General features: G+C 51.4%; 1 protein-coding gene across 3 annotated transcripts; it reads right to left on the reverse strand.

Annotated features, from left to right (window-relative positions):
* Window positions 1-450: 450 nt before the first annotated feature.
* On the reverse strand, window positions 451-22965 carry LOC140396878 (hatching enzyme 1.2-like). Of its 3 annotated transcripts, none has more exons than XM_072485692.1 (13): window positions 22843-22965; window positions 22496-22595; window positions 22306-22413; window positions 21883-21944; window positions 21101-21194; window positions 17396-17513; window positions 16664-16845; window positions 15734-15815; window positions 14857-15017; window positions 6752-12055; window positions 4846-4971; window positions 4002-4132; window positions 451-893 (listed from the first exon to the last, which is right to left on the reverse strand). In XM_072485692.1, the coding sequence occupies exons 2-13, from the start codon at window positions 22548-22550 to the stop codon at window positions 738-740; spliced, it is 6579 nt and encodes a 2192-aa protein (XP_072341793.1). In that variant the 5' UTR covers window positions 22551-22595; window positions 22843-22965; the 3' UTR covers window positions 451-737. The 3 variants fall into 3 exon arrangements, with proteins under 3 accessions (XP_072341793.1, XP_072341796.1, XP_072341795.1); XM_072485694.1 differs by lacking the exon at window positions 451-893 and adding an exon at window positions 912-2675; XM_072485695.1 differs by lacking the exon at window positions 6752-12055.
* Window positions 22966-27014: the final 4049 nt, after the last annotated feature.

Raw genomic sequence — 27014 nt, forward strand, 5'->3', positions numbered from 1 at the left:
ACGGAAACATTTGAGTTGCGGTGTGCCCACTCAGCTTATGGAGGAAGTTTGCCATCTTGTGGAAGAGATGTCAAAACGAGGGCCCCATCTGCCATCTCAAATGGACAGAAAAAGATTCCATGGCACTGTTTGGGAGAAGAGCAATATGTGTCCTGGGCAAAATTTATCCGCCAACATCACTGAAATAGATTATCTGATCATTATCACATTGCTGTTTGTGGGAGCTTGCTGTGCGCACATTCTCCGCCACTTTTCGGACATTACAACAATGACAGCCCTTCCAAAGTATTGTGATTGAATCGCCCTTTGCGATGTCCTGTGGTTGAGGAAGGTGTGATATAAATCCAAGACTTTGTTTGCTGTCAAAATACACGGGGCAGCGATGTTGAAGGTGTTGGAATCCCAACCCATGGACTAGTTGGGAGAAAAAGGTAATTTTTACAAAGAAGGTAAAACATATTCCAAGCATTTATTGCATCATACAAATACATATAATCACAGGCTGGCGACTGGCATTGGGAAGTGAGGCAGATGTCAAAAAGAGCTCGATTCTCTCAGAAGGAGGCTGTGTGTGTTAAAATACTTGATATAAATCAGCACAGATGGGCTCCTCTTCCGAATACAACACATCTCTTGTCCTCGTGAGGCAATCGCCAATTCATGAACAGTGACCTGACTTTGGGAAGTTAGTACGTCCTCAGCAGGACCTTGTGAAAGACATTTGCCACCACAACCCTCTAACCCAAGTGAGATTTGTTCTTTTTCTTCCGACCCCAGTTGCAGGATGGGTTACGGCGCTCCCATCCTGAGGTGCACCTACTTCTGTGGATCTGCACGTCATCAATTGCAGCATCGCTCTGATAGTTCGGTCCCAGTACGCCTTCAATAATCACCTGGAGAGGCAAAGACTAGTCAGATCTGGAAAGAGAAACTGGGCTATAGTGAAATGTTAATCACTTGATAACAGAGGTTGAAGCTTTGTTCAAGCTGCCGTTCATGGATGAAGAATAAACCGAGAAACACACGGCCATCACAGGAGGGAATCAGACCATTCGGCCCTACCAAAGTCAGTATTTATCCTTCATCTCTTTTGCTTGAAGCATTTGTCCAATTCAGCATTGACATATTACTGCCTCAACTCACTCTGGGATTGAAGTTAACAGCCTTGTGACTCTGGGTCAAGCAGTTTCCCTGCCTTACTTAATCTAATCGTCCTTTGGTAGCTTAAAACTTGAGTCTTGCTGAAAAAGAGACATGCCGTCTCAGCCTTTCAGCTTGAACTCCTCGGGACAGCTTCATCAGAATTGGAAGGAGAAACAATTTATATTGCATGAGAAGGGACTGCTCATTGGTTAACGACTCTGGCCGAGGCGTTACCATGGACCAAGCAGCAGGGGACACTTAACGACCAAGCCTATTTCCACAGGCAACGCCAATGTCTGGTCGCATTGCGAGGCCTCAGGTTCGATCCAGACAGACATATCTGCAAACCCGACAAAATCTGAATAAGTGCGACTATATCAACAAAATGAAGGTGATTGGCGCATTGACCCACCCACGAAGCCTGACTGGACAGACCTGCTCGAAAGCAGTTCCAAAAAATGTTTGTTGGGCCTGTGTAAGAGTAACGAGCTGCCGGGTGGTATATAATGATAGGATTCATCCTCACTGTTCAGTGCGACCATGTATCTCTGGGTTGCCCAAGATGCACAAAAACAATGCCCAATGTCCTCGGTGACTGGTTGTGCATAACGTGACTTGTGCCAAATGGTTGGGTGAGTTGCTGCAACCACTTCTGTGCAGATTGTTTAGTTACATAGATGGTGAAGGATTGCTCCACCTTTACGTGGATCACACAGGACTTAGATACCAATGGCGTATGTATATGCTTGTTCGACATTGCGAGATTATTCATCAATGTACCGCTCGAGGAAGCTATTGATATTTTCACTGCATCACGGCGACCTGGATACCTTGTCATGGTCGGAATCTACATTCATTGAACTTATGAACGTGTACAGTTTTGTCTGGTTTTGACAATGCCCAAGTATTTCCAAATAAATGGTCCAGCATCATTGTTGGTCTCCATGAGAAACACGTCTTCCCTGGAATGACACCTCACCTCCTTATCTCTTGCAATATTTGCGATACGTTTGTTCTATTTGAATCCGCATCTGCATGTGAGAATTTCCTTACACACCTTAATGGCCGCCTTCCTGTGCTCAAACTCACCTTTGAAATGGGGCAGTCAAATGAGCTCCTTTTCCTCACTGTGCTCATTGCGAAATCTGCCAACGGGCTCTCTGCAGCTATTTACCACCAGCCTACCTTCATTGGTCAATGGAAGCTTTGGAATTCCTACTATGTCACGTTCTTTCAGATTGTCCTGACTGCCAACCTTGCTCATACAGCCCGAGCCATTCGCACACCATTGAAATCGGACGCATCAAAGCTATCCTGTGGATACGAGCTAAGCTGATCAGATCATTGCCCACTGTATATCGCACAAACCCACGAATGAGCCTCTGGATGCCACTTTCCTTCCCAGGGAGTGTCCAGTCTACCTCAGATTGCCCTGGGATAAGGTACCTCAAACTTTCGAGCAACAGGTGAAGCTATCACGCTGTCACTAAGCAGTAGCAAGACAAGTGGTGCTCTCCACGGACAGGATGCTGCTGTCAAACCAAAAACACCACAAATGAGTAACAGGTTTTTTTGACTTTCAATGCCCTATGTCCCAATAACTGGCAGATTGTATCAAACAGTACATCCCGTCACCGCTCGCAACAGGAAAAGCACTGACTGTACCCAACAAGCGTTTGCTGGCGAAACTCAAACCGTAGGCCGGGATATTCTACCCCCGGTTTCTGCAGAATGTCCAGCGGGAGTACCAAAGTGGCTTTTACGCCGGTGGGATTTCCTCGCTGAATTTCAATGATAGGAACCCCATTGAAATACATTTTGATATCATTAGCGGACTCCTCCTGCTCTGTTACCACCCCCACCCCCCCACCCCCCCCAACATTAGGATTGTGGTGGTGTGGGTGAAGCAATGCTTTTAGCCCACATGCTCTGGGGGTAAGTGTGACAGAGAGGTTGTAATGGAGTCATCTGTACGTCTGGTTCCTAATTTATCGCCGACAAAAACACACACTGTCCACATCTTGTATCTAACTCCCAGCATTATAGGACATAAATATGAGACATAATTGTCTCATCTTCTCTTGCCACATCACTGATAAGTAGATGATCAGTTCCGATGTTGCTGCGCCAACAGCAATCAGCCTGATCCGCCCCAAGACCTCCTGCGCTGGCCACCGCACAGCACATTTTGTGACGCATATGTTCACTTGAAGAAGCCCCTCAACCATACGGGAAAGTAACCAAAAGCTGCCTTAGCCTGCCCAAGACACTGGTCACCAATCTGTGAGGAATGTCGACTCCTCATGCAACATGCAACCACACCCCCGGGACAGGGGGAAGGCTGGAGGCCTCGTGGTTTGCAACGGGCAGTGAACTGGAGTCGTCCCAGCAGAGAAGCTCCACCTTTAAATTGTGATCGCGAAACGATTAGCATCGGACAGCAGTGAGGGAAAATAAATCGCCCAATGCCTCTAACATGCAACAACAGCTATCCCAACCCCTGCCAAGAAATTGCTGTACCCACTGTGCGCAAAATAGTTTGTGACTCCCCAGACAGAGCAGTTCATCTACGCCTGGCATTAGTGAGACCCAAAATTCCAATCTCAACTACTGGAGTCTAAATTTCCAGGCAGCAAAACAATTCAGGACTCAGTGTGTGTATGGGTGCCTCAGGATACACTAGAAATCCTGGATCAACCATTCACATCACTCGTGCCCTTCTCAGAGGGCACAATAACAACAGAACAGTGGGCTGTCTAAACGCACATTAACTGTTGACTTCTGACAAGTTTCTTTCTTTCGCAGCCTGCACGCTGGTCTTTCCTGTTCAACTGAACAGAAACCAGAATTTGACTCACTCGGTAGGTCTCCCCATTCGGGAAAATATCAATCTCAGCGTTTAGCCAGTTCCGGCCTTGGTTTCCAGAGACAGACCACAGCTTGTTCCAGTGAGGAGCGTTCTCGTATTTCAGGAATACGTTTAAGGAACCTGCAAGAAAACAGATTTAGACCCGATGCAGCTGGTTTGAAGACAGAAATAATCGCCCTGCGGTGTCATGATTAAAAGGTTTCCATTAAGATCGTGTCACTTGCAGTGAGTGGGAGAGTACCAAAATCAAATCTAAGATTACACCGCTGCTTTCCTGTCAGTCAGCGAAATGCTTATCTATCTGTCTGAAGTGACCTTTCCTTGTGTTCAATCCCATCCTGATTCACATTGAAGGAGCAATGTTAATCTAAACCAGGAGTTCCTGCTCTCCGTGTGTCATCGTATCAACACATCAGCAGCATCACACACACACCCACACCAGTTTTCAACCTCCCTCCTCTTGCTTTCGTCTCACACCTGCCCATCACCAAAGATTTTATTTATTCAGGGACATTTTAGTGTGGCCAATCCACCTCACTGCATATCTGCGGGTTGTGGGGTTGAGAGCCACGCAGACACGTGGAGAATGTGCAAACTCCACACGGACAGTGACCCGGGGCCGGAATCGAACCCGGGTCCTCGGCACCTTGAGGCAGTAGTGCTAACCACCGCGCCGCCGTGCCGTCCGGATCATCACCGGACTTCACAAAGTTACAAACGGCAGTTATCTTCAGGTCACCTTTTTTTTTTGACAACGATTTGAAGTCGGGTACCTACAGCGTATTATCACATGTAACCATCGGAGTCTGCTGCCTTGGGCCCTCACAACTCACCCATGTGTCTCCCAAACATGTTGAACCAGAATGTCAGGCACTTCTGTCCTCTCAATAGAGGGCTGATGAGTGCTGCCTGCTCCCCGCTCTGCCGAGGATACGAAGCTTCTAGATACAGGTAGTGACCTGCAATTTAAAAAAAGTCAATCAAACCATCAAAGATAATCAGAGATATCGGTATCTATGAAGGAAAATGCCTTTTTAAATAAGCTGTTTAATTCTTCATGTTCTCCCCCCACTCCTCCTCCTCTCCCCCCCCACCCCAATTTTCAATCCTCCCATCAGATTCCACTTCACTTTCGCTGTTCCAGTGAACACACACCCCATCTTTCATCATATGGAATACTTTCATTCCTGGTGTCAGATCAGTGAGTCCACAGTGTAATCTTCCCAGTGGTTCCAGTACAATGCTCTGTGCAGGTATCCAAACTGGCCCCCACCGAACCATCAACCACTCAATCAAACACACAAGCAGAGCGGCTACTTTACTGAATTCCAGGTCCGCAGAATTCCTGACTGCACGGGGCTGCCCTCAATGGGAAACCCCATTGGCTGGAAGGCGGGATGGAGAATCCGGCCCCTGGTCTCCAAGTCAATCCAGACCCAGACCTCTGTGGGTGAAAGAAATAACATGAAGGCTGCCAAACATAAATCTCAGCTTTGCCGTCAACATCAAATCCTGTGAAGGACTCAATAAAAATCAGAGAGGTGGAACTCGGGGGGGCTGGTGGCCACCATGGGACGGGTCCAGATTGGCACCCAGTGCCCCCTCCTCCCAGTCGGTGCCCTGAGGTCCCTCGGGTTCACTTTGGGACGGAGGGGCAGCTGGTTCGAACCCCGGCGGCCCCTGCATCATCTGGCTTTGCCAGCCCTGGAGGTTCTCCGATGCCTGCACCATCGTGTCAATGCCTTTGCAATGCTCCTCAGTGATTGGGAAATGCTCTGCAGCGCCTTCATCAGGCACATCTGAGAACGGGACATGTCCCACAGAACCTCATCAAGGTCAGCGTGGTCCTGGGTGACATCCTCCAGCGAGGCAGACATACTGCCGAGACCCTCAGCCATGGCCGTCACCGACTGCATGACGGCTTGGACACCTTCACCAATGGTGCTGACACTGTGCACCAGGCTCTCCACTGCAGTCGCCACTCAGCAGTGTTGGCCTCGGTGTCACGCATTGCCGGCGATATCACATGTGCCCATTGGCTCTGGGATTCCTCCAGTCAGTTACGGAGCTGCTGGAGTGACACTGGCATCTCCCTCTGAACGTCCTGCCCGATCCCTATCATCTCCATCAGCTCCAGGGTTATCTTTTCTACAGGCTCAGCATCAGGCTGGGACCCAGCTGGGTCCTGGAATCCATCAGGCCTCTGCCTTCATTTGTGGCGAGGAGCCCGGAGGCCTCATTAAGTAGACCGATTAACATTGGATAGCGTTGTCAGCATCGCTGGGCCGAGCAGCGGGAAGCTTATGGCAGTTACCGTTCGCTTCCACGTGTGGGAATCTTTCCAGAGAATCGCGGCCTTAGTTTTTTGAATTCTATCATGACCACTCCCTGTGTTAACAGCAAAATAAAGACTTTCCCTGTTTTTCAACTGCATAAAGCCCATCACATATCGACCTTTCAGTTCAGAAGAAATGAGATTGGATTGGAAACATAACTCTGTTCCTCTCTCCCCAGGTACTGCCAGAGCTGCTGAGTTTTCCCAGCATTTTCTGTCTTTATATCTGTACGGTGAGGCTGTCTTCTCCCTTCCCACATCTTAATGAACCTTACTTCAGAACTTTTCTTGTCATCATTACCGCCCATTGCCTCTGCACTACCAATTTTTAAATGCACGAGCAGTCCCTTCCTCAACACATTTCAATCCCCCAAATGCTTCAAACACATCTGTATCTCTCTCACCTCCTCGGCCTTTGCACTGGCCTCTCGTGTGGTCCCATTTTGGTCCAGTTCCCCTTGAGGATGTTTGGTGGTGATGAAGCATCCAGTCAAAGTCATCTGTTGTGGATTGTCCCCAGTCACATGGACCATGTTCAAAGTCACAGAGCAGTTCCACAGCAAGGTCAGCAGGCAACGCTGACTGACTGGGAGAAATCAGATTCGCATCATACAAGGGGTTGGTAACTACAGGACTGTACCATCTGGCCACAGTAAATGGTGAAATAATAGACTCGGGGTCTCTGGCATTGATGACTGCAAGGGAGGTGGATGTAAACAGGGTGTCAGCAATGTGAGTCGACGAAAGCAAGGCCTCTGCCGGCAGCAGCATCTCTGCATGGTGAGTCAAGGCCTGCACGGTATCTGCAGGGGGAGTGGTGGCCCGCAGGGTGTCCGCAGGGGGAGTGGAGGACAGCAGGGTATCTACAGAGGGATTGAAGGCCTGGGGAGTGTCCGCAGGGGGAGCGGAGGCCCGGGGAATGTCTGCAGGGGGAGTGGAGGCCTGGGGCGTGTCCGCAGGGGGAGTGGAGGCCTGGGGAGTGTCCGCAGGGGGAGTGGAGGCCCGGGGAGTGTCCGCAGGGGGAGTGGAGGTCCACAGGGTGTCCGCAGGGGGAGTGGAGGCCCGGGGAGTGTCCGCAGGGGGAGTGGAGGCCCGGGGAATGTCTGCAGGGGGAGTGGAGGCCTGGTGCGTGTCCGCAGGGGGAGTGGAGGCCTGGGGAGTGTCCGCAGGGGGAGTGGAGGTCCACAGGGTGTCCGCAGGGGGAGTGGAGGCCCGGGGAGTGTCCGCAGGGGGAGTGGAGGCCCGGGGAATGTCTGCAGGGGGAGTGGAGGCCTGGGGAGTGTCCGCAGGGGGAGTGGGGGTCCACAGGGTGTCCGCAGGGGGAGTGGAGGACAGCAGGGTATCCGCAGAGGGATTGAAGACCTGGGGTGTGTCTGCAGGGGGAGCGGAGGCCCGGGGTGTGTCCGCAGGGGGAGTGGAGGCCTGGGGAGTGTCCGCAGGGGGAGTGGAGGCCCGGGGAGTGTCCACAGGGGGAGTGGAGGCCCAGAGAGTGTTCGTAGGGGGAGTGGAGGCCCGGAGAATGCCCGCAGGGGGAGTGGAGGCCCGGGGAATGTCTGCAGGGGGAGTGGAGGCCTGGGGCGTGTCCGCAGGGGGAGTGGAGGCCTGGGGAGTGTCCGCAGGGGGAGTGGAGGTCCACAGGGTGTCCGCAGGGGGAGTGGAGGCCCGGGGAGTGTCCGCAGGGGGAGTGGAGGCCTGGGGTGTGTCCGCAGGGGGAGTGGAGGCCTGGGGAGTGTCCGCAGGGGGAGTGGAGGTCCACAGGGTGTCCGCAGGGGGAGTGGAGGCCCGGGGAGTGTCCGCAGGGGTAGTGGATGCCTGGGGCGTGTCCGCAGGGGGAGTGGAGGCCTGGGGAGTATCCGCAGGGGGAGTGGAGGTCCACAGGGTGTCCGCAGGGGGAGTGGAGGACAGCAGGGTATCCGCAGAGGGATTGAAGGCCTTGGGTGTGTCCGCAGGGGGAGTGGAGGCCTGGGGAGCGTCCGCAGGGGGAGTGGAGGCTCGGGGCGTGTCCACAGGGGGAGTGGAGGCCCAGAGAGTGTTCGTAGGGGGAGTGGAGGCCCGGAGAGTGCCCGCAGGGGGAGTGGAAGCCCGGGGAGTGTCCGCAGGGGGAGTGGAGGACAGGGGAGTGTCCGCAGGGGGAGTGGAGGCCCGGGGAGTGTCTGCAGGGGGAGTGGAGGCCTGGGGAGTGTCTGCAGGGGGAGTGGAGGCCTGGGGAGTGTCCGCAGGGTGAGTGGAGGTCCACAGAGTGTCCGCAGGGGGAGGGGAGGACATCAGGGTATCCGCAGAGGGATTGAAGGCCTGGGGAGTGTCCGCAGGGGGAGCGGAGGCCCGGGGAGTGTCCGCAGGGGGAGTGGAGGCCCGGGGAGTGTCTGCAGGGGGAGTGGAGGCCCGGGGAGTGTCCGCAGGGGGAGTGAAGGCCCAGAGAGTGTTCGTAGGGGGAGTGGAGGCCCGGAGAGTGTCTGCAGGGGGGGTGGAAGCCCGGAGAGTGTCTGCAGGGGGAGTGGATGCCCGGGGAGTGTCCGCACGGGGAGTGGAGGCCCGGGGAGTGTCGGCAGGGGGAGTGGAGGTCCGGAGAGTGTCCACAGGGGGAGTGGATGCCCAGGGAGTGTCCGCAGCGGGAATGGAGGCCCGGGGAGTGTCCGCAAGGGGCATGGAGTCCCGGGAAGTGTCCGCAGAGGGAGTGGAGGCCCGGGGAGTGTCCGCAGGGGGAGTGGAGGCCTGGGGAGTGACCGCAGCGGGAATGGAGGCCCAGGGAGTGTCCACAGGGGGAGTGGAGGTCCGGAGAATGTCCACAGGGGGAGTGGATGCCCAGGGAGTGTCCGCAGCGGGAATGGAGGCCCGGGGAGTGTCCGCAAGGGGCATGGAGTCCCGGGAAGTGTCCGCAGAGGGAGTGGAGGCCCGGGGAGTGTCCGCAGGGGGAGTGGAGGCCTGGGGAGTGACCGCAGCGGGAATGGAGGCCCAGGGAGTGTCCGCAGGGGGAGTGGAGGCCCGGGGAGTGTCCGCAGCTGGAATGGAGGCCCGGGGAGTGTCCGCAGGGGGAGTGGAGGCCCGGGGAGTGTCCGCAGGGGGAGTGGAGGTCCACAGGGTGTCCACAGGGGGAGTGGAGGCCCGGGGAGTGTCCGCAGGGGGAGTGGAGGCCCGGGGAGTGTCCGCAGGGGGAGTGGAGGTCCACAGGGTGTCCGCAGGGGGAGTGGAGGCCCGGGGAGTGTCCGCAGGGGGAGTGGAGGCCTGGGGCGTGTCCGCAGGGGGAGTGGAGGTCCACAGGGTGTCCGCAGGGGGAGTGGAGGACAGCAGGGTATCCGCAGAGGGATTGAAGGCCTGGGGTGTGTCTGCAGGGGGAGCGGAGGCCCGGGGAGTGTCCGCAGGGGGAGTGGAGGCCTGGGGAGTGTCCGCAGGGGGAGTGGAGGCCCAGGGAGTGTCCACAGGGGGAGTGGAGGCCCAGAGAGTGTTCGTAGGGGGAGTGGAGGCCCGGAGAGTGCCCGCAGGGAGAGTGGATGCCCGGGGAGTGTCCACAGGGGGAATGGAGGCCCGGGGAGTGTCCGCAGGGGGATTGAAGGCCTGGGGAGTGTCCGCAGGGGGAGCGGAGGCCCGGGGAGTGTCCGCAGGGGGAGTGGAGGCCCGGGGAGTGTCCGCAGGGGGAGTGGAGGTCCGGGGAGTGACCACAGGGGGAGTGGAGGTCCGGAGAGTGTCCACAGGGGGAGTGGAGGCCCGGGGAGTGTCCGCAGCGGGAATGGAGGCCCGGGGAGTGTCCGCAGGGGGCATGGAGGCCCGGGAAGTGTCCGCAGAGGGAGTGAAGGCCCGGAGAGTGTCCGCAGGGGGAGTGGAGGCCCGGGGAGTGTCCGCAGCGGGAATGGAGGCCCAGGGAGTGTCCACAGGGGGCGTGGAGGCCCGGGGAGTGTCCGCAGGGGGAGTGGAGGCCCGGGGAGTGTCCGCAGCGGGAATGGAGGCCCAGGGAGTGTCCACAGGGGGTGTGGAGGCCCGGGGAGTGTCCGCAGGGGGAGTGGGGGCCCGGGGAGTGTCCCAAGGGGGAGTGGAGGCCCGGGGAGTGTACGCAGGGGGAGTGGAGGCCTGCACTGTTTCCACAGGTGGTGTGGAGGGCAGCAGGGTGTCGGCATGGGGGATGGTTGCCAGCAGGGAGTTCTCTGGGAGAGTGGAAGCCAGCAGAGTCTCACCAGGGAGAGTGCCGTCCAGCAGCATCTGCGCTGGGAGAGTTGGAGCCAGCAGGTTGTCTGCATGGGGAGTGGAGGCGAGCAAGGTGTTGGCAGAGCCAGTGGAGGCCAGTATCATTTCCTCAGGGGGAGTGGAGTCCAGCAGAATGTCCTCAGGGTCAGTGGGGGCAAGCAGGGTGCCCACAAGGGGTGTAGAGGACAGCTGGGTGTCCGCAAGGGGAGTGGATTTCAGCACATTCTCCGTTGGGTGTACGGGCTCCAGCAGGACGTCCATAGAGCGAGGGGGCTCTACTCGGGCATTTACAAGGGCAGCGGAGGCCAACAGTGAGTTCACAAGGGACGTGGACAGCAACAGCATCTCTGTAGGGTAAGTGGGCGTCAGGAGAATATGTGTAGGGGCAGGCCTGGTTGTCACCAGAGGGTCACACAGTTTCAACGCCTTGTTCCATCTCACTAAACTATCAATTTTCAGGTGAGAAGCCAGTCCCTTTGTGTGCAAGGTCACAGTTGGTGCCTTCTTCTGGGAGGCCATACCGATCGGCACACGGGGACCTTCCCCAACATCTGTACGAAGAATTCCAGGTGCTACTGTGGTTCCAGTTGCTGGAATCGTCGACTGCACAGCTGGCACCTTAAATTGATTGGCTGGAGTCATTATTTCCAAGTGTCCAGTTCGTTGTGTCTGGAGGACTGGGGAAAGAATGGGCAATCTTTCATGCCTGTGCTTACAACTTTGGCAGAGAATGGCGAATAGTTTTGGATCAATAGCATTGATCAGAATGGGCGGAAACCCAGACGCTGATGAAGACTGTTGTACAATATTGGCCGCTTGTGTGTGCGTGTCTGGTTCATCACTCCAACTGGTTGGCCGAGGCCCCTGGCGGCGAGTGGTCAATGAGTCAGCCGGAAGCAGCAATGACCCATGAGACTGGTTGCCAGATTTAAGGACATGGGGAGTTACAGGCAACAGTTCAATCTGCCCAAATGAATTTTGGCTTTGCTGGTGCAAAATTGGTGCCTCGCTCATGGGCCTGGTGCATGCCTTGGGGCAAGGTGCAGGTGGTTGAGTCAGTGTCCGCCTGGTCAGTGCAGGAGACATGATGTGCAGAAGGGAGTGAGTGGTTTTCAGGTTTGTGCTCAGGCTCTGAGCAAAAGGCAGCTCAGCGCGAGAGGGAAACAGTGTCTCAGCTTTTTGTTTTTGGTCCTGTGCCGCAACAGATAACTCCACCTGGTCCCCAGAAGCTTCGGGTGCCTTCACCGCAGCTATGACCGAGGCATTGCGGATGAACGCAGGTCCCGACTTAGTTGGCCAAGAAGTGGGTGAGCACGTGCCTCGTCGAAAGCATTCACGATATCCATGGGCATTGGTCGTGGTGTGGTTTCCTGTGGACCCATTCCCACTCAAACTCCAAATCAGCTGCGCTGATGTGTCAACTCTCACTTTCACTGTTTCAGGATAGATACCCAAGAGATATTTCAATCTCCCTGCTTCTTTGGTTCTTCCAAGTTCGTGCAAGGAACCATCTTCATTCAGCATTTGAAGACCTAGGGTATTTTGGGTGCAGTGGGAGGGGAGGAAATGGAACAATTTAAATAGGCTTTTGCAACTTTAAAAGCTCAGCTCTTCAGGTTTAATCAAATATGGAACAATATAGAAGAAAGATATTCAGCCCACGGTGAGTGTGTGAGTTCTTTGTTGGAGCTATTCAATTAGTCCCTTTCCCCTGTTCAGTCTGGTGCCATCGTCTTTTCACCGTTGCAATATTTATCCATAAAGGGCGGCATGTGGCGCAGTGGATAGCACTGGGACTGCGGCGCTGAGGACCCGGGTTCGAATCCCGACCCTGGGACACTGTCCGTGTGGAGTTTGCACATTCTCCCCATGTCTGCATGGGTTTCACCCCCACAACCCAAAGATGTGCAGGTTAGGTGGATTGGCCACGCTAAATTGCCCCTTAATTGGAAAAAAAAATTATTGGGTACTTTTTAAAAATTGATCCATAAGACCAGAAGACATAGGAGCAGAATTGGGCCATTCGGCCCATCGGATCTGCTACGCCATTCAATCATGGTTGATATGTTTTTCATCCCCATTCTCCTGCCTTCTCCCCACAACCCCTGAACCCCTCAATAAGACCGTAAGACATAGGAGCAGAATCCAGTGACCATTTGATCTACTGCCAGCTTTTCAGACAGGGCATTTGAAATCGGAGCTCACTGCATGAAAAAATATACGTTTCCGCATGCACGGTCTGGGTCTGTTACTCATCACATTAAACCTGTGTTCTCTGGCTAACCATCCTTCCACCATTGGATAACAGTTTCTCTTATTTTACACCATCAAAAAAATATATATAACATGTCGACGTACATATTTTTGAAACTAGCCATATAAATACTGTGGCTACAAGAGCAGGTCAGAAGCTAGGAATCCTGCAGTGAGTAACTTACCTCCTGACTCCCAAAGTCTGCCACCATCTACAAGGTACAAGTCGCAGGTGTGATGGAATATTCCCCACTTGCATGGATAAGTGAAGCCCCAACAACACTCAAGAAGCTCAACACCATCTATAAGGACAAAGCAGCCCACGTGATTGGCACCCAATCCACAAATATTCACTTCCTCAGCCACTGACGCACAGTGGCTGCCGTGTGCACCATCTGCAAGATCACTGCAGGAACTCACCGAGGATCCTTCGGCAGCACCTTCCAAACCCACGACCACTACCTTCTCGCAGAACAAGGGCCGCAGTTACCTCGGAGCACCATCACCTGGAGGTTTCCCTCCAAGCTTCCTATCACTCCAACTTGCAAATATATCGCCGTTCCTTCAGTGTCGCTGGATCAAAATCCTGGAACTCCATCCTTAGCAGCACACAATGGGTGTACCTACACCACAGGGACTGCAGCGGCTCAAGACAGCAGCTCACCCCCACCTTCGCGAGGACATTTCGGGAGAGGCAGCAAATGCTGGCCGAGCCAGGGATGCCATATCACATGAATGATTTTGAACGCCTCCTCCACTCGAAGAAGTAAAATCTGAGAGGCTTCACGTCGAGGCAGAATGCTGAGTGTCCTGGGGAATCAGTATGATTTTATAGCTGAGGCACCAATGGGATAGGCAGCCCCTCGCTATAGGAAAGAGGGAATAGCTGACCAGAACAATTCCATGTTGTTTCAATAGACCATCACCAGGTGTCGTGCTGCTGCTTGTGAAGGTGTCAGTGGGCCAGAAACCCCCCTCCCCGGAACACAGGCGAACTGCACCAAGTTAATGAGTGAAAATCATTGTCTACAGATGAACAGAAAGAGGGGGGAAAAAGCCTGTGAACAACACAGCCAGGAAGACGTGACTCAAGGCTGTTCTGTGAAGGACATGCAGTGGAAAAGAAGGGAATGTGCTCAATCACAACTCCTGGTATGCCGCTGATTTAAACAATGAAAACCAAATCAGCAGAGCTCCTCTTCAAAGGGCATTTCAACCACATCACCAAAGCAAATTTTCCACTGACTGTGCTTTTGAGGGTAGACACTTGTTATGGGATCATGACCTTCCTTAAGTGTCTGCAATACAAAAACATATACATGCAGCGTTCTGTACCAACACTTAGATATACTACATACCATTCTCCCTGTACAATGCCATTCTTTATCACTTAGATAAAAAGGTTCACTGTTTATTCGAGATGGACACTCGCCTCCCCAGCTCAGGGAAGGCACATCTCCAAACTGCACTGCCAAGAGCCATGAGCTTTCCGTACCCGATCGTGCACGTGGCTGCTGTCATGAGCTAGCTTGAGAGATTATGGAGGTAGCTCGTGACGGAAAGCTTCTTTCCTATGGGACGTTGCAAAACAAAGTTGCAGCGTTGAGTCTCTGCAAAAGATTGTATTCAGCTGCCCATAAATATTGTTTAAATCACTGGGTCGTGCGCACAGTTCTCAAGAGCCTAGACAGTTTCTCAGTCCAATTCAGGAACTCCCAAAGCAACTCATGGTTTGATTTTAAGAAGATAAATAACCATCGGCAATTTATTGTTGAAAATAATTGATTTTCTTTCCTCCTCCCAAATTAGAGGATTCAGGGGGCAAGCGGACAACCACTGCCAGGTGGAATAAAACACTGGTGGGGGGTCCATGAAATTAAAGTAACAGCAGGCACCGAGGGAATCCAAGGAAATGAACCAGAGTTCAAATTGACTACGCTCGTAGACAAGAGACCATTAAAAACTAGTGGTTGATTTCTTTTGTGCTTTCACACGCTGGTTGAACAGGATCGGGGCCTATTTGCATCAGCTGAGAGGAGTCAAGCATTCTCTGAGAAGGATTTGTTCCTAAGACCCTTACGTTTCACCACATTCGCCTTATCTTTGAGGTGGGTGGTGCAGTTGTAGAGCAGATTAACCTTCACCAAGTCCAGCTCACTCAGGCGGATGCGCTGGCCGAGCACTGTATCCGTATCCATCAGCGGTCTCAGGGTTGGCTGTCTGTTCTTGGAAAATGCAGTCCTATAATTGGGAAAGAATTTTATTGCACATTAAGGCAGAAATCATGAAAAGAAAACTGCCGTCTACGGAGCACCTTTAACATAATGAAATGTTTCTTCATGGGAGCACTGTCAAACAAACTCTGACACCGAACCACATGAGAAGCAATGAGGACAGGTGACAACAGGCTTGGTCAAAGAGGGAGATTGCTTCATAAAAAAGGACGGAGGTTCAGATTTAGGGAAGAAATTAAAGAGCATGAGCTCAGACCACCAATCGTAGTGCTGTGATGAAAATCAGGGATGAACAGGAGGCGGGAACTGGAGCAGTGCGGGTATCATAGAGGGTTACAGGACTGGAGTAGGTTACAAACATAGGGAGGGGACATGGCCACATAGAAAATTGAAAACAACTATTCCGAATTATTTTGGGAAAGAAAGGTCTTGCTGGATCGGGGCCTCATGTCGGCCAGTGAATAAATGGATGATCGGTGATTGGGACTTGGTGCAATTTAGGATACGGGCAACATCAGCTTTGGATGAGTTCAGGTTTACAGAGGGGGCAAGATACTGGATAACATGCAAAATGAGACTTACAGGGCTGCGACTTAGCTCAGGGCTTCACAGCAGTTGTGAATCTATTGCGCGTCCAGGGATGTTCCTCAGGCTTTGCTGTTCACTCCAGCTAAGGCCATAGAGAGAGAAGTGGTTGCAATTCCAACTCCCCACCACACTCACCTACTGTAGTGCAAGATGGAGCCATAATCATATTTGGTCTTGAGATTGTTGGTGTTTTGCTTCAAGAAATTATGTTCATATCCTGAAAGAGAAGCCAGGTATCAGTTGGCATGTGCGAGAGCAAAACAGAACTACATTTCGTCAAGGTATTTTTGTTCATCAGGATGTCTTGCTAATCTAATAAAACCATTCCATTACAAGCCATTGGACACCTTTATAACAGAAACAACTCCACCCAACTGGCTTGAACTTTAAGCACTCTTCCCCTGCAACAGGACCCACTGATTGTGAGGAAGCAATTTTGCAGCAGGTTGATTCTGGGTTTCAAGCCCATCTCAGTTTCACACATCTTGGCTGAATGTTAAGACTGTTAAGACTGGCACATTGCTGCTTGCCCCTCCTTTGGCTGCACATCCAAACAGAGACTTGAAAGGAAATCTCACAGTCCGCGTCGGAAAATGTCTTTAGTTTTGTGACGACTGGAGGGACTGATCTGACAGACGTCTTCAAGACTATGAAAGGGCAGCTTTGGAGAATACATTTCTGTTGGCCATTAAAACCCAAACCAGAGGGCATAAATAAATCAAATGGAGTATTCAGGAGAAACGTCCTTCCCCAGGGAGTGGTTATTACGTGCAACTTGCAGATCAGTCAAATATTGCAGCTGCGTTTAAGAGGAAACCGGATATAAGAAGGGAAAGGTAACAGAAGTGTATGTTGGGGTTAGATGATGAAGGGCGAGAGGAGGCATATATCGACATGAACACTGGCACGGACCTGTGGGCTGAATCGTCTGTTCAATACGTCTCAGGGCCCCAAGGCACTGAGATAACCTGAGTTTGACTAAAGGTCCAGTCTGCTGGCAGGGAATTCCCGCGGCTTGGATTCGGGGTGGGGGGGCAGGAAGTGTAAAGGAAAGAAACACTTTACCAGGCCACACGTTCTTCCACTCAATTTTGATGTATTTGTCTCGGTCACTCCTTGCATGCTCGTGCCAGAAGCCAAGTGAGTGCATGATCTCATGTTCAACAACCCCCTTCCCCTTCTTCAGGCACTGGTGATTGAGTGAGATGAGCTGCATCCCTCCAATGCGGCCCACAGACGAGTAACACCTGAGAGAGACGCAGAAACATGGCCATTCAGATCATTCACAAATTGTAACTTGGCGCAACCCCCACGGACAAACTGAAGGTTTACGGTCACGAGCAAATGAGAAAGACCCGGAAACCGACTGGAGCAGTCACTCAGACATTCTCACTGAAAGATGGACACCACACAAAACAAATTCAAGTGCCACTCCAGCAAAGTGACCACGTAATCCAGGCTGACACCCCAACGCAGTGGTGAAGGGGTGCTGCGCTGTTGAAGGTGCTATCTTTCAAATCAGACATTAAACTACTGGATGTAAACAATCCCACGGCATCGTTTGCAGGAAAGCAGGAGAATTCCTCTCACGTCTCATGACACGAGGAAGGAGGCACTGAAACAGAGTCTGGGAATGCCACATTTGTTGCTACCTTTGGCCAGTCACCTGTGTTCCTGGGGAACGTTACCAGTGTACTGGGAGCATCACCCAACTGAACTGCAATCAGCAGGCAACCATGGCACAGAGAGAACACGGATCAGGGCCACTGCATCATGGCCTCCACAATTTGTACCTACCCGTGGATGGGCTGAATGGAAATGAAGTCCTCCTCATCACTGTGAGGGACAAACCGTACACAGGTGAACTTCTCAAAGTCCTTGAAACCTCGGCTGATGGAGCTCCTGGTCTCCTCATCTGGAGGAAGAGGAATATTATTTTTTATTTAATGAATTAAAAACCTGAACTCAAAACAGAAAATGGAAATGCACTGCAGGCCTGTCAACATCTAGAAAGTGTGAAAATGGAAAAGACAAGTTGCTATTTTTGAGTAGATTTCCTGCATGCGCCTCTCCCTGGCAAATGTTGATGAACCTTGTCTGTGTTCCTACTCTTGTGCTTTTGATGCTTTTTCACATTTAGAATTACAGGATGTTAAAAACAGAGGAAATAGGATCAGGAAAGACCATCGGACCTGCTGAACCTGCTCCACCATTCAGTACCATTACAGCCTGTGTTTGTCTTCAACTCCACTTTGCTGCCCCTTCCCCATATCCCTTCATTCTCAAAGAGACTATAGAATCACAGAATTGTTATTGTGCAGAAGGAGGCCATTTGGTCCACCGAGTCTGCTCCGCCGTTCAATTATGGCTGATATGGTCCTCATATCCCTTTTCCTGCCTTCTCCCCATAACTTCTGATCCCCTTATTAATCAAGAAATTCCCTTATGAATCAAGAACACCAGACTTTTGCTTGAGGTGCTGTTACCTACAGGGCGGGGCGGGATTCTGCGAACACCGGCGGTGCGGAATCCTCCACCCCTTCAGGGGCTAGGCCGGCGCCGGAGTGGTTTGCACCCCGCCGGCCGGCGGGGAGGGGGCTTGGCGCCACGCCAACCGGCGCCGAAGGGCCTCTGCCGACTGGCGCGAGTTGGCGCATGCGTGGGAGCTCCAGCGTGTGCTGATGTTATCCCGGTGCATGTGCAGGGGGGGGGGTTCATCTCCGCGTCGGTCATCGCGGAGGACCACAGCAGCCGACGCGGAAGAATAGAGTGCCCCCACGGCACAGGCCCGCCCGCGGATCGGTGGGCCCAAATTGCGGGCCAGGCCACCGTGGGGGCAACTCCCGGGGCCAGATCCCCCCCCCACCGAGGACCCGGGAGGCCGCCCGCGCAGCTAGGTCCCGGCAGCAAATGCCTGGTGTAATATACGCCGCCGGGACTGGCCGGAAACGGGCAGCCACTCGGCCGCCGACCTGCGCGGCACGATTCCCGCCCCCGCCAAAACCCTGGTGCCGGAGAATTTGGCAGCCGGTAGGGGGCGGGATTCACGCTGCCCCCCCCCCCCCCCCCCCCCCCCCCCCCCCCGGCGATTGTCCGACCCGGCGGGGGTTCAGAGAATCCCGCCCCAAGTGCTGGAAGGTGGAATTAGACACAATAGTTCTTTCTAGGAACATAAGAACTCGGAGCAGGTGTGGGCCATTTAACCTCTCGAGCCTGCTCCACCGTTCAATACGACCATGGCTGATCTCATCCTGGCCTCAATCCCACCCTCCTGCCCGTTCTCCATAACCCTTCAAATCATCACAAATTAAAAATCTGTCCAAGTCCTCCTTCAATTTACTCACTGTGCCAGCATCCACCGCACACTGGAGTAGTGAATTCCACAGATTCACGACCCTTTGGGAGAAGTAGTTTCTCCTCATCTCTGTTTGCTACTCCTTATTCTGACATTCTGACTTCTTGTTTTCGCATGCCCCACAAGAGGAAGCATCCGTTTCACCCCTAACCCTAACCTTTTATCTGCTTATCTACCTCAACTTGATCTCCCCTCATTATTCCAGGCAGTGCATTCATTCCAGACCCCAACTACTCGTAGTGTGAAAAAGTTCCTTCTCACGTCACACTAATTTTTTTGCAAATCCCTTTAAATCTGTGCCCTCTCGTTCTTGATTCTTTTACTTGCAACAAATGTTTCTCCCCAACTACTCTGTGCAGCCCCCTCCTGATTTTGAACATCTCTATCAAATCTCCTCTTCTTCTCACCAAGGAGAACAGTCCCAATATCTGCAATCGATCCTCATAACTGAAGTTCCTCAACCCTGGATCCGTTCTTGTGAACTACTTTTGCACTCTCTCCAATATGCTCCCATCCTTCCGAGTGTGGCACCCAGAACTGTACACAATATTCCAGTTGAGGTCCAATTAGTGTCTTGTATAAATTCATCTCTTGCTCATGCCCCAATGAATTAAGCCCAGAATACTCTGCTTTATTAACTGCTCTCTCCACCTGTCCTGCCATCTTCAATGATCTGTGCACTTAAACATCCAGGCTCCTGCACCCTGACTAAAAATCGATCCGTCGCAGCCTTAAATATATTAAACAATGCAAGTACCCTCAGGGTAGACAAGTCCACCTCCTCAGGGGACTCCAAAGATGGACATCTCTTTGAGTGGAGAGGTTTCCCCCAATCACAGTCCCCTCTTTCCTGTGTCTCGATGCCCCGTGTCTAGATTCCCAAGATGGAAGAAACATCCTTCCAGTGTCTATCCTCTCAAGTTTCTAGATTTCAATCACCTCTCATTCTTCTGAACTCCAGACTCAATTTACTCAACCTCTCATCAAAGGACAGCCTTCTCATCCCAGGAACCAATCTAGTGAACCTTAGTTACACGGAGACAAACATTCTGTGCATTAGCACAGGTGGGTCTCAGCAATGCTTTTATTCTTCTTCTCCAATCCCCTTGCAATGAAGGCCAACATGTCATTTGCCCTCCCAATTGCTTGCTATATTGCATGCCCACTTTGTGTTCCTTGTACAAGTACACCCGTATCCCTCTGAAAATCAACATTTGCAAGTTTCACAACTTTTTACAAATACTGTAATTTCCTATTGTTCCAAACCAAGTGAACAATATCACACTGACTCACATTATACTCCATTTGTCACCTTGTTGTCCAATCACTAAACCTGTCCAGAATATTTCCGACATCTTTGTGTCCTCCTCACAGGTTGCATTCCCACTTAGCTATGTATCATCAGCAGACTTAGGGGCATAACTCTCGGTCTCTTCGTTTCCATCATTCAGATAGATTGCAAGTAGCTGAGGCCCCAGCACTGATGCTTTCAGCACACCACTAGTTATAGCCCGCCAAGTAGAAAATGTCCTGTCCCTCCTTCCCCTGTGTCCTGTCCGTTAACCAATCCTCTAGCCATATCAAGAGATTCCCCCTAACTCCATGAGTCCTTATCTTGTGTATTAACTTTTGGTGCGGCACCCTATCTAACACCTTCTGAACATTAAGGTATACTACATCAGCTGGTTACCCTTCATTTGGTCCACACATTACTTGTTCAAAAAACCCAAATAAATTTGTCATAACATGGTTTTCCTTTTGTTAAACCATGTTGACATTGACAGTACTTCACTTTTCTGAATGCATTTTAAGTGAAGTCTTTCTTCATGGCAAATTCCAGTACTTAGCCAAGACTGGAGTGGTTTGGCTTAGCTGGCTGGCCTGTAGTTTGCTATTCTCTCTCTCCCTCCTGTATTAATCTGGCTGTTCCTTCATAAACTAGCAGGTCCTGTGTACAGAACACTGAAATAGAAACTTACGATTGGGGTGATGTACAAAGACGGAACATCAGCATCTCACCTCCCAGAAAGACAATTCACAATGTGACCCCTATGTGGAATCAGAGTCACAATCCCAACCAGTTTTTCTGTGCCCTCGAACATGAAATCTAACTATTTTCTAACCCCAGCTTCTCACTCAGCACTTACCGTACTTCTGAGATATTTCGTATGGAATTCTCACCGCCCCATCTGGCGATTTGTGCCATGTCTTGGTGTCAGACACTACAGCATTCTTCCACAGCTGATTGGAGGGGTAAAAGAGAGAGCAAGTTTCAGTCACCCAGCATCCCGCCCAACATACAGCAAGCATTGACAATGAACCAGAGATTTCAGTTTTAAACCAATGTGTCCATTTCTGAGCTAGGAAAATATCGGATCACCAAGGAATCAACTCAAGTGCAGCTTTTAGGTCACCATCAATATGGGATGGACCAATCAAACTAAAACATGCAAAATTAAGCATAAAACTCGACCAAGAAAATACAACCAATTCAACATGTTTGTGATCATTGTCTACAAGGCGCTCTCTATGTTGCTGTGCCCAATGGTCATGCAAGGCTGAATACTCCCTTTCCAGCGTCAAGGTGGCATGGACATGATCACAAACGAAAGGCCAGAGAACTAGAGGTATCCCACCCCCCCATGGCATCCCCTCCACGCCCCCATTTCTAACCACTCCCCCAATCTTGGGCATGACCAATCCGGCACCTGCTCTAACCAAGTCCAGGAGCAGATCCATGAGAAGTCACAAAAAGATCCCCCAACCGACCCAACCCTCCACTTTCCAAGCCATAAGACCACAAGATATAGGAGCAGAATTAGGCCATCACCCCACCTCCTCCCCCCGCCCATGTCTAAGTGATGTGGGGCAGTGGAGCATCACACATACATCTGGAAAAAGGACAAGGTCAAGCTGGAAAGGAACTTACAGGTTTTATAATGTCCCCTTCGATGAGGAAGCTCCTCCAGGGCTTTTCATATCGAAAGATACCTATAAAGCAGGAGAGAAAATGGGAGCAGTTTTATTCGACAGCCCAGGCTGATGTAGAGTATTCAGAAGATAAATAAACCAACACAAAGCAATTTACAAGACAGCGACCGCTTAAACATTTGCAGCAAGGAGTTGATTTTAAATTGCTGCAAAAAGTACTCACTGAGTGGGTAACTTTCTGAACAGTTCCATTTTTGGTGGCTGGGCTAGGGGAAGGCTCCAGATTTCCAGTCAGGAAAGTCAATTTCCAGATGCAGGCAAGGATTCACATTCAGTCCTTCAGCCATCAATAGCGGTGGCTAAAGAGTAGCTTACCCCCACTGACAGTGAAATAAACAGCGGTGTTAACTCAGGAACTTACGCTGGTTAATCCTGACAATTGCATCCTCTGCGGTAAGGGTAGTCTTGGTTTGAACAGTATCCAGACAAAGGCTGCTGACTTGTTTCTTAACCTCGGTCTGTCTGACTGCTGCAGTATTAACAGAGACAGTTGTTACAATGGAGAGATTGGAATATCTTGCCGAAGCAACAAAGTGAAAAACAGCCACTACCTCTCAGTGCAAGTGCCAAGGTGAGAAATAGGGATTGCCACACTCTTCCACCCATGACTGAGGAGAAATCTCAAAAGCTGCCGTTCAGCATCAATGGTTCCTGGAAACATCAGGACGGAATAAAGAATTATTAACATGGGAACTAATCACTAATGTTGGCGTTCTGAAACATGTCTTAAAGGTCGGATCAATCTGACAAATGCAACTGGCAATTCGATCAAAGCCAATCCCACCTGTTAACCACGAACTGAACCAGTGTCTTTTTAACCCTTTCAGGGTTCGATTTGCTCAGGATGGTTGGGAACTCCAGCATTTTACAGGGCTACATGCAACAAAAAAAACCTCACCTGTTTGAAGTAAGACAACATAAATGACACACATCCACCCTTGCTCCTTACAGGCTCAGCACACGCGTACCCACTTTGTGCAACTTTACTCCCTCAGTTGATGGGATGGTAAAACCCAATGGAGTGCGAGCAGAGGTGTGTGCAGAGTGCGTGCACAGCCAGCCTCCAGTGCTGAGTTGCAGTGAGTAAGATTGAATCTACTTTTGAGAAGAGGCGGAGGCAGAAGACAGAAGAGCAAAGAGTCCTAATCTAAAATATGTGCTGAATGTGCTATGTTTTGTGAAATGATTGTACTGTATCTCTGTGTTGACCCAATTTATCGAAAGCATTTAAAAAATGAGAATGCATTTTATTTTGGCATTGAAAAAGGCAAGCAACAGCAGGGCTGCTTGTCAGTGGCAGAGCCTGACTCCCAGCGCCTTTCAGAACTGCACAGATATCACCTTCGAAGTGCTCAAAAATACAACAATGACATTCTTAAACTGAGGTAACAATTACCAAATCCTCCAACCCAAACAAGTGGAGTGGAAGTGTGCTGACTTTCGGGATCCTAAATGATTGAGTTACCTCTGTGCTCACTGATCTCTTTTGTCTCCCAGCAAGGCCTCAATTTCAAATTTCTCATTCTTCAACACTCCCCCACCCCACACCCCCCGCCCGCCCCCTTGTCTTCCCCACTCCATGGGCGGGATTCCCCGTAGCCCGACACCAAAGTCGTGTTCGGCGATCGTTTTGACACCGGTCTGCCATGCCCCACCCCCTCCAAACCAGCGTCCCCGTGATGTGCGCCGCGCGCCGTTTCAACGGCGTTGACGGTCATCGGCTCGGCCCACCCGTAATGCTCCGCCCCTGATCTGCCGAGTTCCCAACGGCGCGGGCCATGTGTGGTCCCGAGATTGCGGGAATCCGGTGGGCCGGCTGCGGACTGTGTCTAGCGCCGCCACACTCGGCCGGGATCCGTGGCGCAGGCCAGGGAGGCTTCTGCTCGGGCTGTGGGGTCACGGTTGGGGCATTAGGAGTCAAGCATGGACGCCGCCATGTTGTACGGCGTGACTGGTGCAGGTAGTAAGCCGTGCGCCATTCTCCGGCCGTTTTCGGCACGATCTGTGGGAGTTTCACTCTGCGCTGATGCTAGCCCTCACCAGTACCGGAGAGGGTTCCACGCCGAGTTTTCAGTCATTTTTTTTTCTTTTTTGTTATAAATTTACAGTACCCAATTCATTTTTTCCAATTAAGGGGCAATTTAGCGTGGCCAATCCACCTACCCTGCACAGCTTTGGGTTGTGGGGGCGAAACCCACCCAAACATTTGAAGAATGTGCAAACGCCACACCGACAGTGGCCCAGGGCCGGGATCGAACCTGGGACCTCGGCGCCGTCAGGCAGCAGTGCTAACCACGCCATCGTGCTGCCCCTCCGATTTTTCAGTCATGAAAGTCCACACATGCTCCGCTGGCGTCAACACTTAGTCTCCCAAATGAAGAATCCAGCCCTATATCTCTGTAAACTACCTGACAAGATCTCTGAGCTCCCCGCAATGCTGGCCTCTCACTCAGTCCCCTTTTTAATGGCCGTTGGAAGCCGTGCCCTGCATTTGCCGAGACTCCAAAGGTTTGGCATTCTTTTCCAAAACCTCCTCCTCCTCCTTTACGATTCACTAAAATCTACTCCTTCGACCAAACTTTTAATCATTTGCCCCAACAACTCAGGTGAAGCACTTTGGGGCATCTTCCTGTGTAAAAGGTGAGATATAAATAAAAGTTCTTCTTGGGTCACAAAAGCCAGTGAACATGAGTCAGGAACTGACACTAAATTAACAATCTCAGCTCACCTGGAGAGGACAATGACATGGCTGGTGTGGGGAAATGTCATTATTGCAGTAGTGGTTCCAGTCTGTCCCTGTAGCTCTGTTGCTGGCAATTAATCTTGTGAACTCTTCTCTGCAACGCTTAATCTTTAATATCTCCCTTGCATCCCGTTGGCCAGAACTGGACCAGGTATTGAGGTGCAATGTCATCCGAGCATTCTCCAGTTCTATTATGGTTTGCTTCACCTTGTACAGTGGTGCCTTGGCATCCTACTTGCTGAGTTGAGTGTGTTTTTCTTCCTACATGCACAATGCTGAACATAACGAGCTGCAGCCCTGCCCTTTAAAATGAATGATTACTTGAATAAAGTCATTTCCCTTTCAGCCATGGTGACGCGAGCTTCAGATCATCAACTTACATTTAAATAATCACATCTGGAACAACCTCAGTGGTAAAAGGCAGACTTGCACATGTCCATCACATCTGTGAGGAAGATCCCAAATGACTTCAAACTGCAGGTAATGTTGTGGAGGTGATGCAGCAATCATTTTGCACACTGCAAGATCCCACAAGTGCAAGAGTAGTTTTCAGTCTTGCTGACTGAGGGAGAAATGTTGGCCAGGGAACCAGGAAAATCATGTTCTTCCATGAGAATGGTCTCCATTCCCTACATCCAACTGGACGGGTAGGCAAGGCCTCAGTTTAAATTTCTCATTTGAAAGGCAGTGCCTACAACACAGCAGCTTTCCCTCAGTTTCACCAGTCTCAGCCGTGTGCTCAAATTCAAGAATTGAACCCGCACTTTTCTGGTCAGATGGGCTTGTGAATAACCCTCATGGTGTCACTGAGCTGCCTAATCAACTCTGTTCTTCTCACTTCCGGGTGGGGGCCATGAGCTGAGCGGTTGCACGAAAGACGGCTCTCTCCTAGAAACCTCATATCAAATGGGTACCTCCGCCTGCCACTCAACCGACTGAGATGCCAGCGAGCCAGCAGCCAAACCGAAAGACGAGCAAAAGCACAACCCCGACCCCAGAGCTGGTGGTCCGGGATGGCGACCCAGAAACGAGCATGACGGACCCAACAGGATAGCAAACTCCAGCCCAATCGTCCACAGAGAAGCTTATGGATAAAAGCAAATTACTGCGGATGCTGGAATCTGAAACCAAAGAGAAAATGCTGGAAAATCTCAGCAGGTCTGGCAGCATCTGTAGGGAGAGAAAAGAGCGAACGTTTCTAATGCAGATTGTCAAAGCTGGATAGAGCCCTCAACCGTGAAGGACCTCGGAGGCCAGGTCACCCTCCGATCGATCCCCTTTCCTAGTGAAAATGCCAATGACAGTGTTGGCACAGTACAGAGCCCTGCTGAAGTCAATGGTCCAATGACCATTCAGCTAATACTCACCTCTCACATTCTTGATTGCTGCAAAGATTCAACACAAATAATGATTATATTAAAATGATCAATGGCTACAATAAAGGAATTGTGGTCAAGCTATGAAGGACCATGGTGTGAATCTATGTGCAAATTGGCGTACTGTGAATGGGAACAAGGCGTAGTGTAAATCAGGTGCAATCTTTTTGTGGGTGAAACTACTGTACAGTGCTCCCTCGGCGAGCATACGGACAAACACCACCAGCTCTGAATATTTCTGGCTGCACAGGTAGGGGTGCTCATTGTCCCGCTGCAGTTCGCGCTGGCCTTCACTCTTGGACCAGCGAAGGGGTGGACGGGCATTCAGCGAGGAGACAGGGAGCACAGGGTTTCACTCGATACGGATGACCTGCTGCTCCACTCCTCGAACCCCTTTACCAGCATGGACAAGATAATGGAACTCCTGAGGGTGTTCAGAGCCTTCTCGGGATAAAAATGAAACTTGAGCAAGAGCGAAACCATCCCAGTGAACCCCCAGGTCAGAAGGAGCAGAGTTGCAGACGCTGGGGAATCCAGATAGTTCACGACTGGGCACAGCTCCCTAAGTCAAACCTGTCCAGCCTGGTGAAGGTGAAGAGGGACCGACGGAGATGGGACTCGCTCCCACTCTCCCTGGCCGGCAGAGTGCAGACAATAAAAATTTACGTTGCCAAGGTTCCTCTTGCTAGTCAGATCACTCCTGATCTTCATCCCCAAATCCTTCTTCACCAGGTTGGATAAACTGATCATGGCCTTCATCTGGGCAGGAAACAACTCTAGGATACGTAAAATCATCCTGCAAAGAGGGTGGTGCATGGGGGGCTTGGCTCTGTCGAACCTCCTATTCTATCACTTGGCAGCGAACACAGAGAAGATCAGGGTGAAGCTGGCAGAACTGGAGGCGGAATGGGTACAGATGGAAGAGGCCGCCTATAATGGGAGGCCCCTTCA

Source organism: Scyliorhinus torazame, chromosome 20 (genome assembly GCF_047496885.1).
Source record: "Scyliorhinus torazame isolate Kashiwa2021f chromosome 20, sScyTor2.1, whole genome shotgun sequence".
NCBI classification, from domain to species: domain Eukaryota; kingdom Metazoa; phylum Chordata; class Chondrichthyes; order Carcharhiniformes; family Scyliorhinidae; genus Scyliorhinus; species Scyliorhinus torazame.

What these genes read in the sequence shown, in the direction of transcription:
- LOC140396878 (XM_072485692.1), bottom strand. Translation starts at nt 22,550, where the DNA reads ATGGGTGGAAGAGTGTGGCAATCCCTATTTCTCACCTTGGCACTTGCA. An exon ending in TCCATTCAGCCCATCCACGG is followed by an intron (nt 16,846 to 17,395) that starts GTAGGTACAAAT and finishes CGTCTCTCTCAG; the next exon opens with GTGTTACTCGTCTGTGGGCC. An exon ending in GTGGAAGAACGTGTGGCCTG is followed by an intron (nt 15,816 to 16,663) that starts GTAAAGTGTTTC and finishes CTTCTCTTTCAG; the next exon opens with GATATGAACATAATTTCTTG.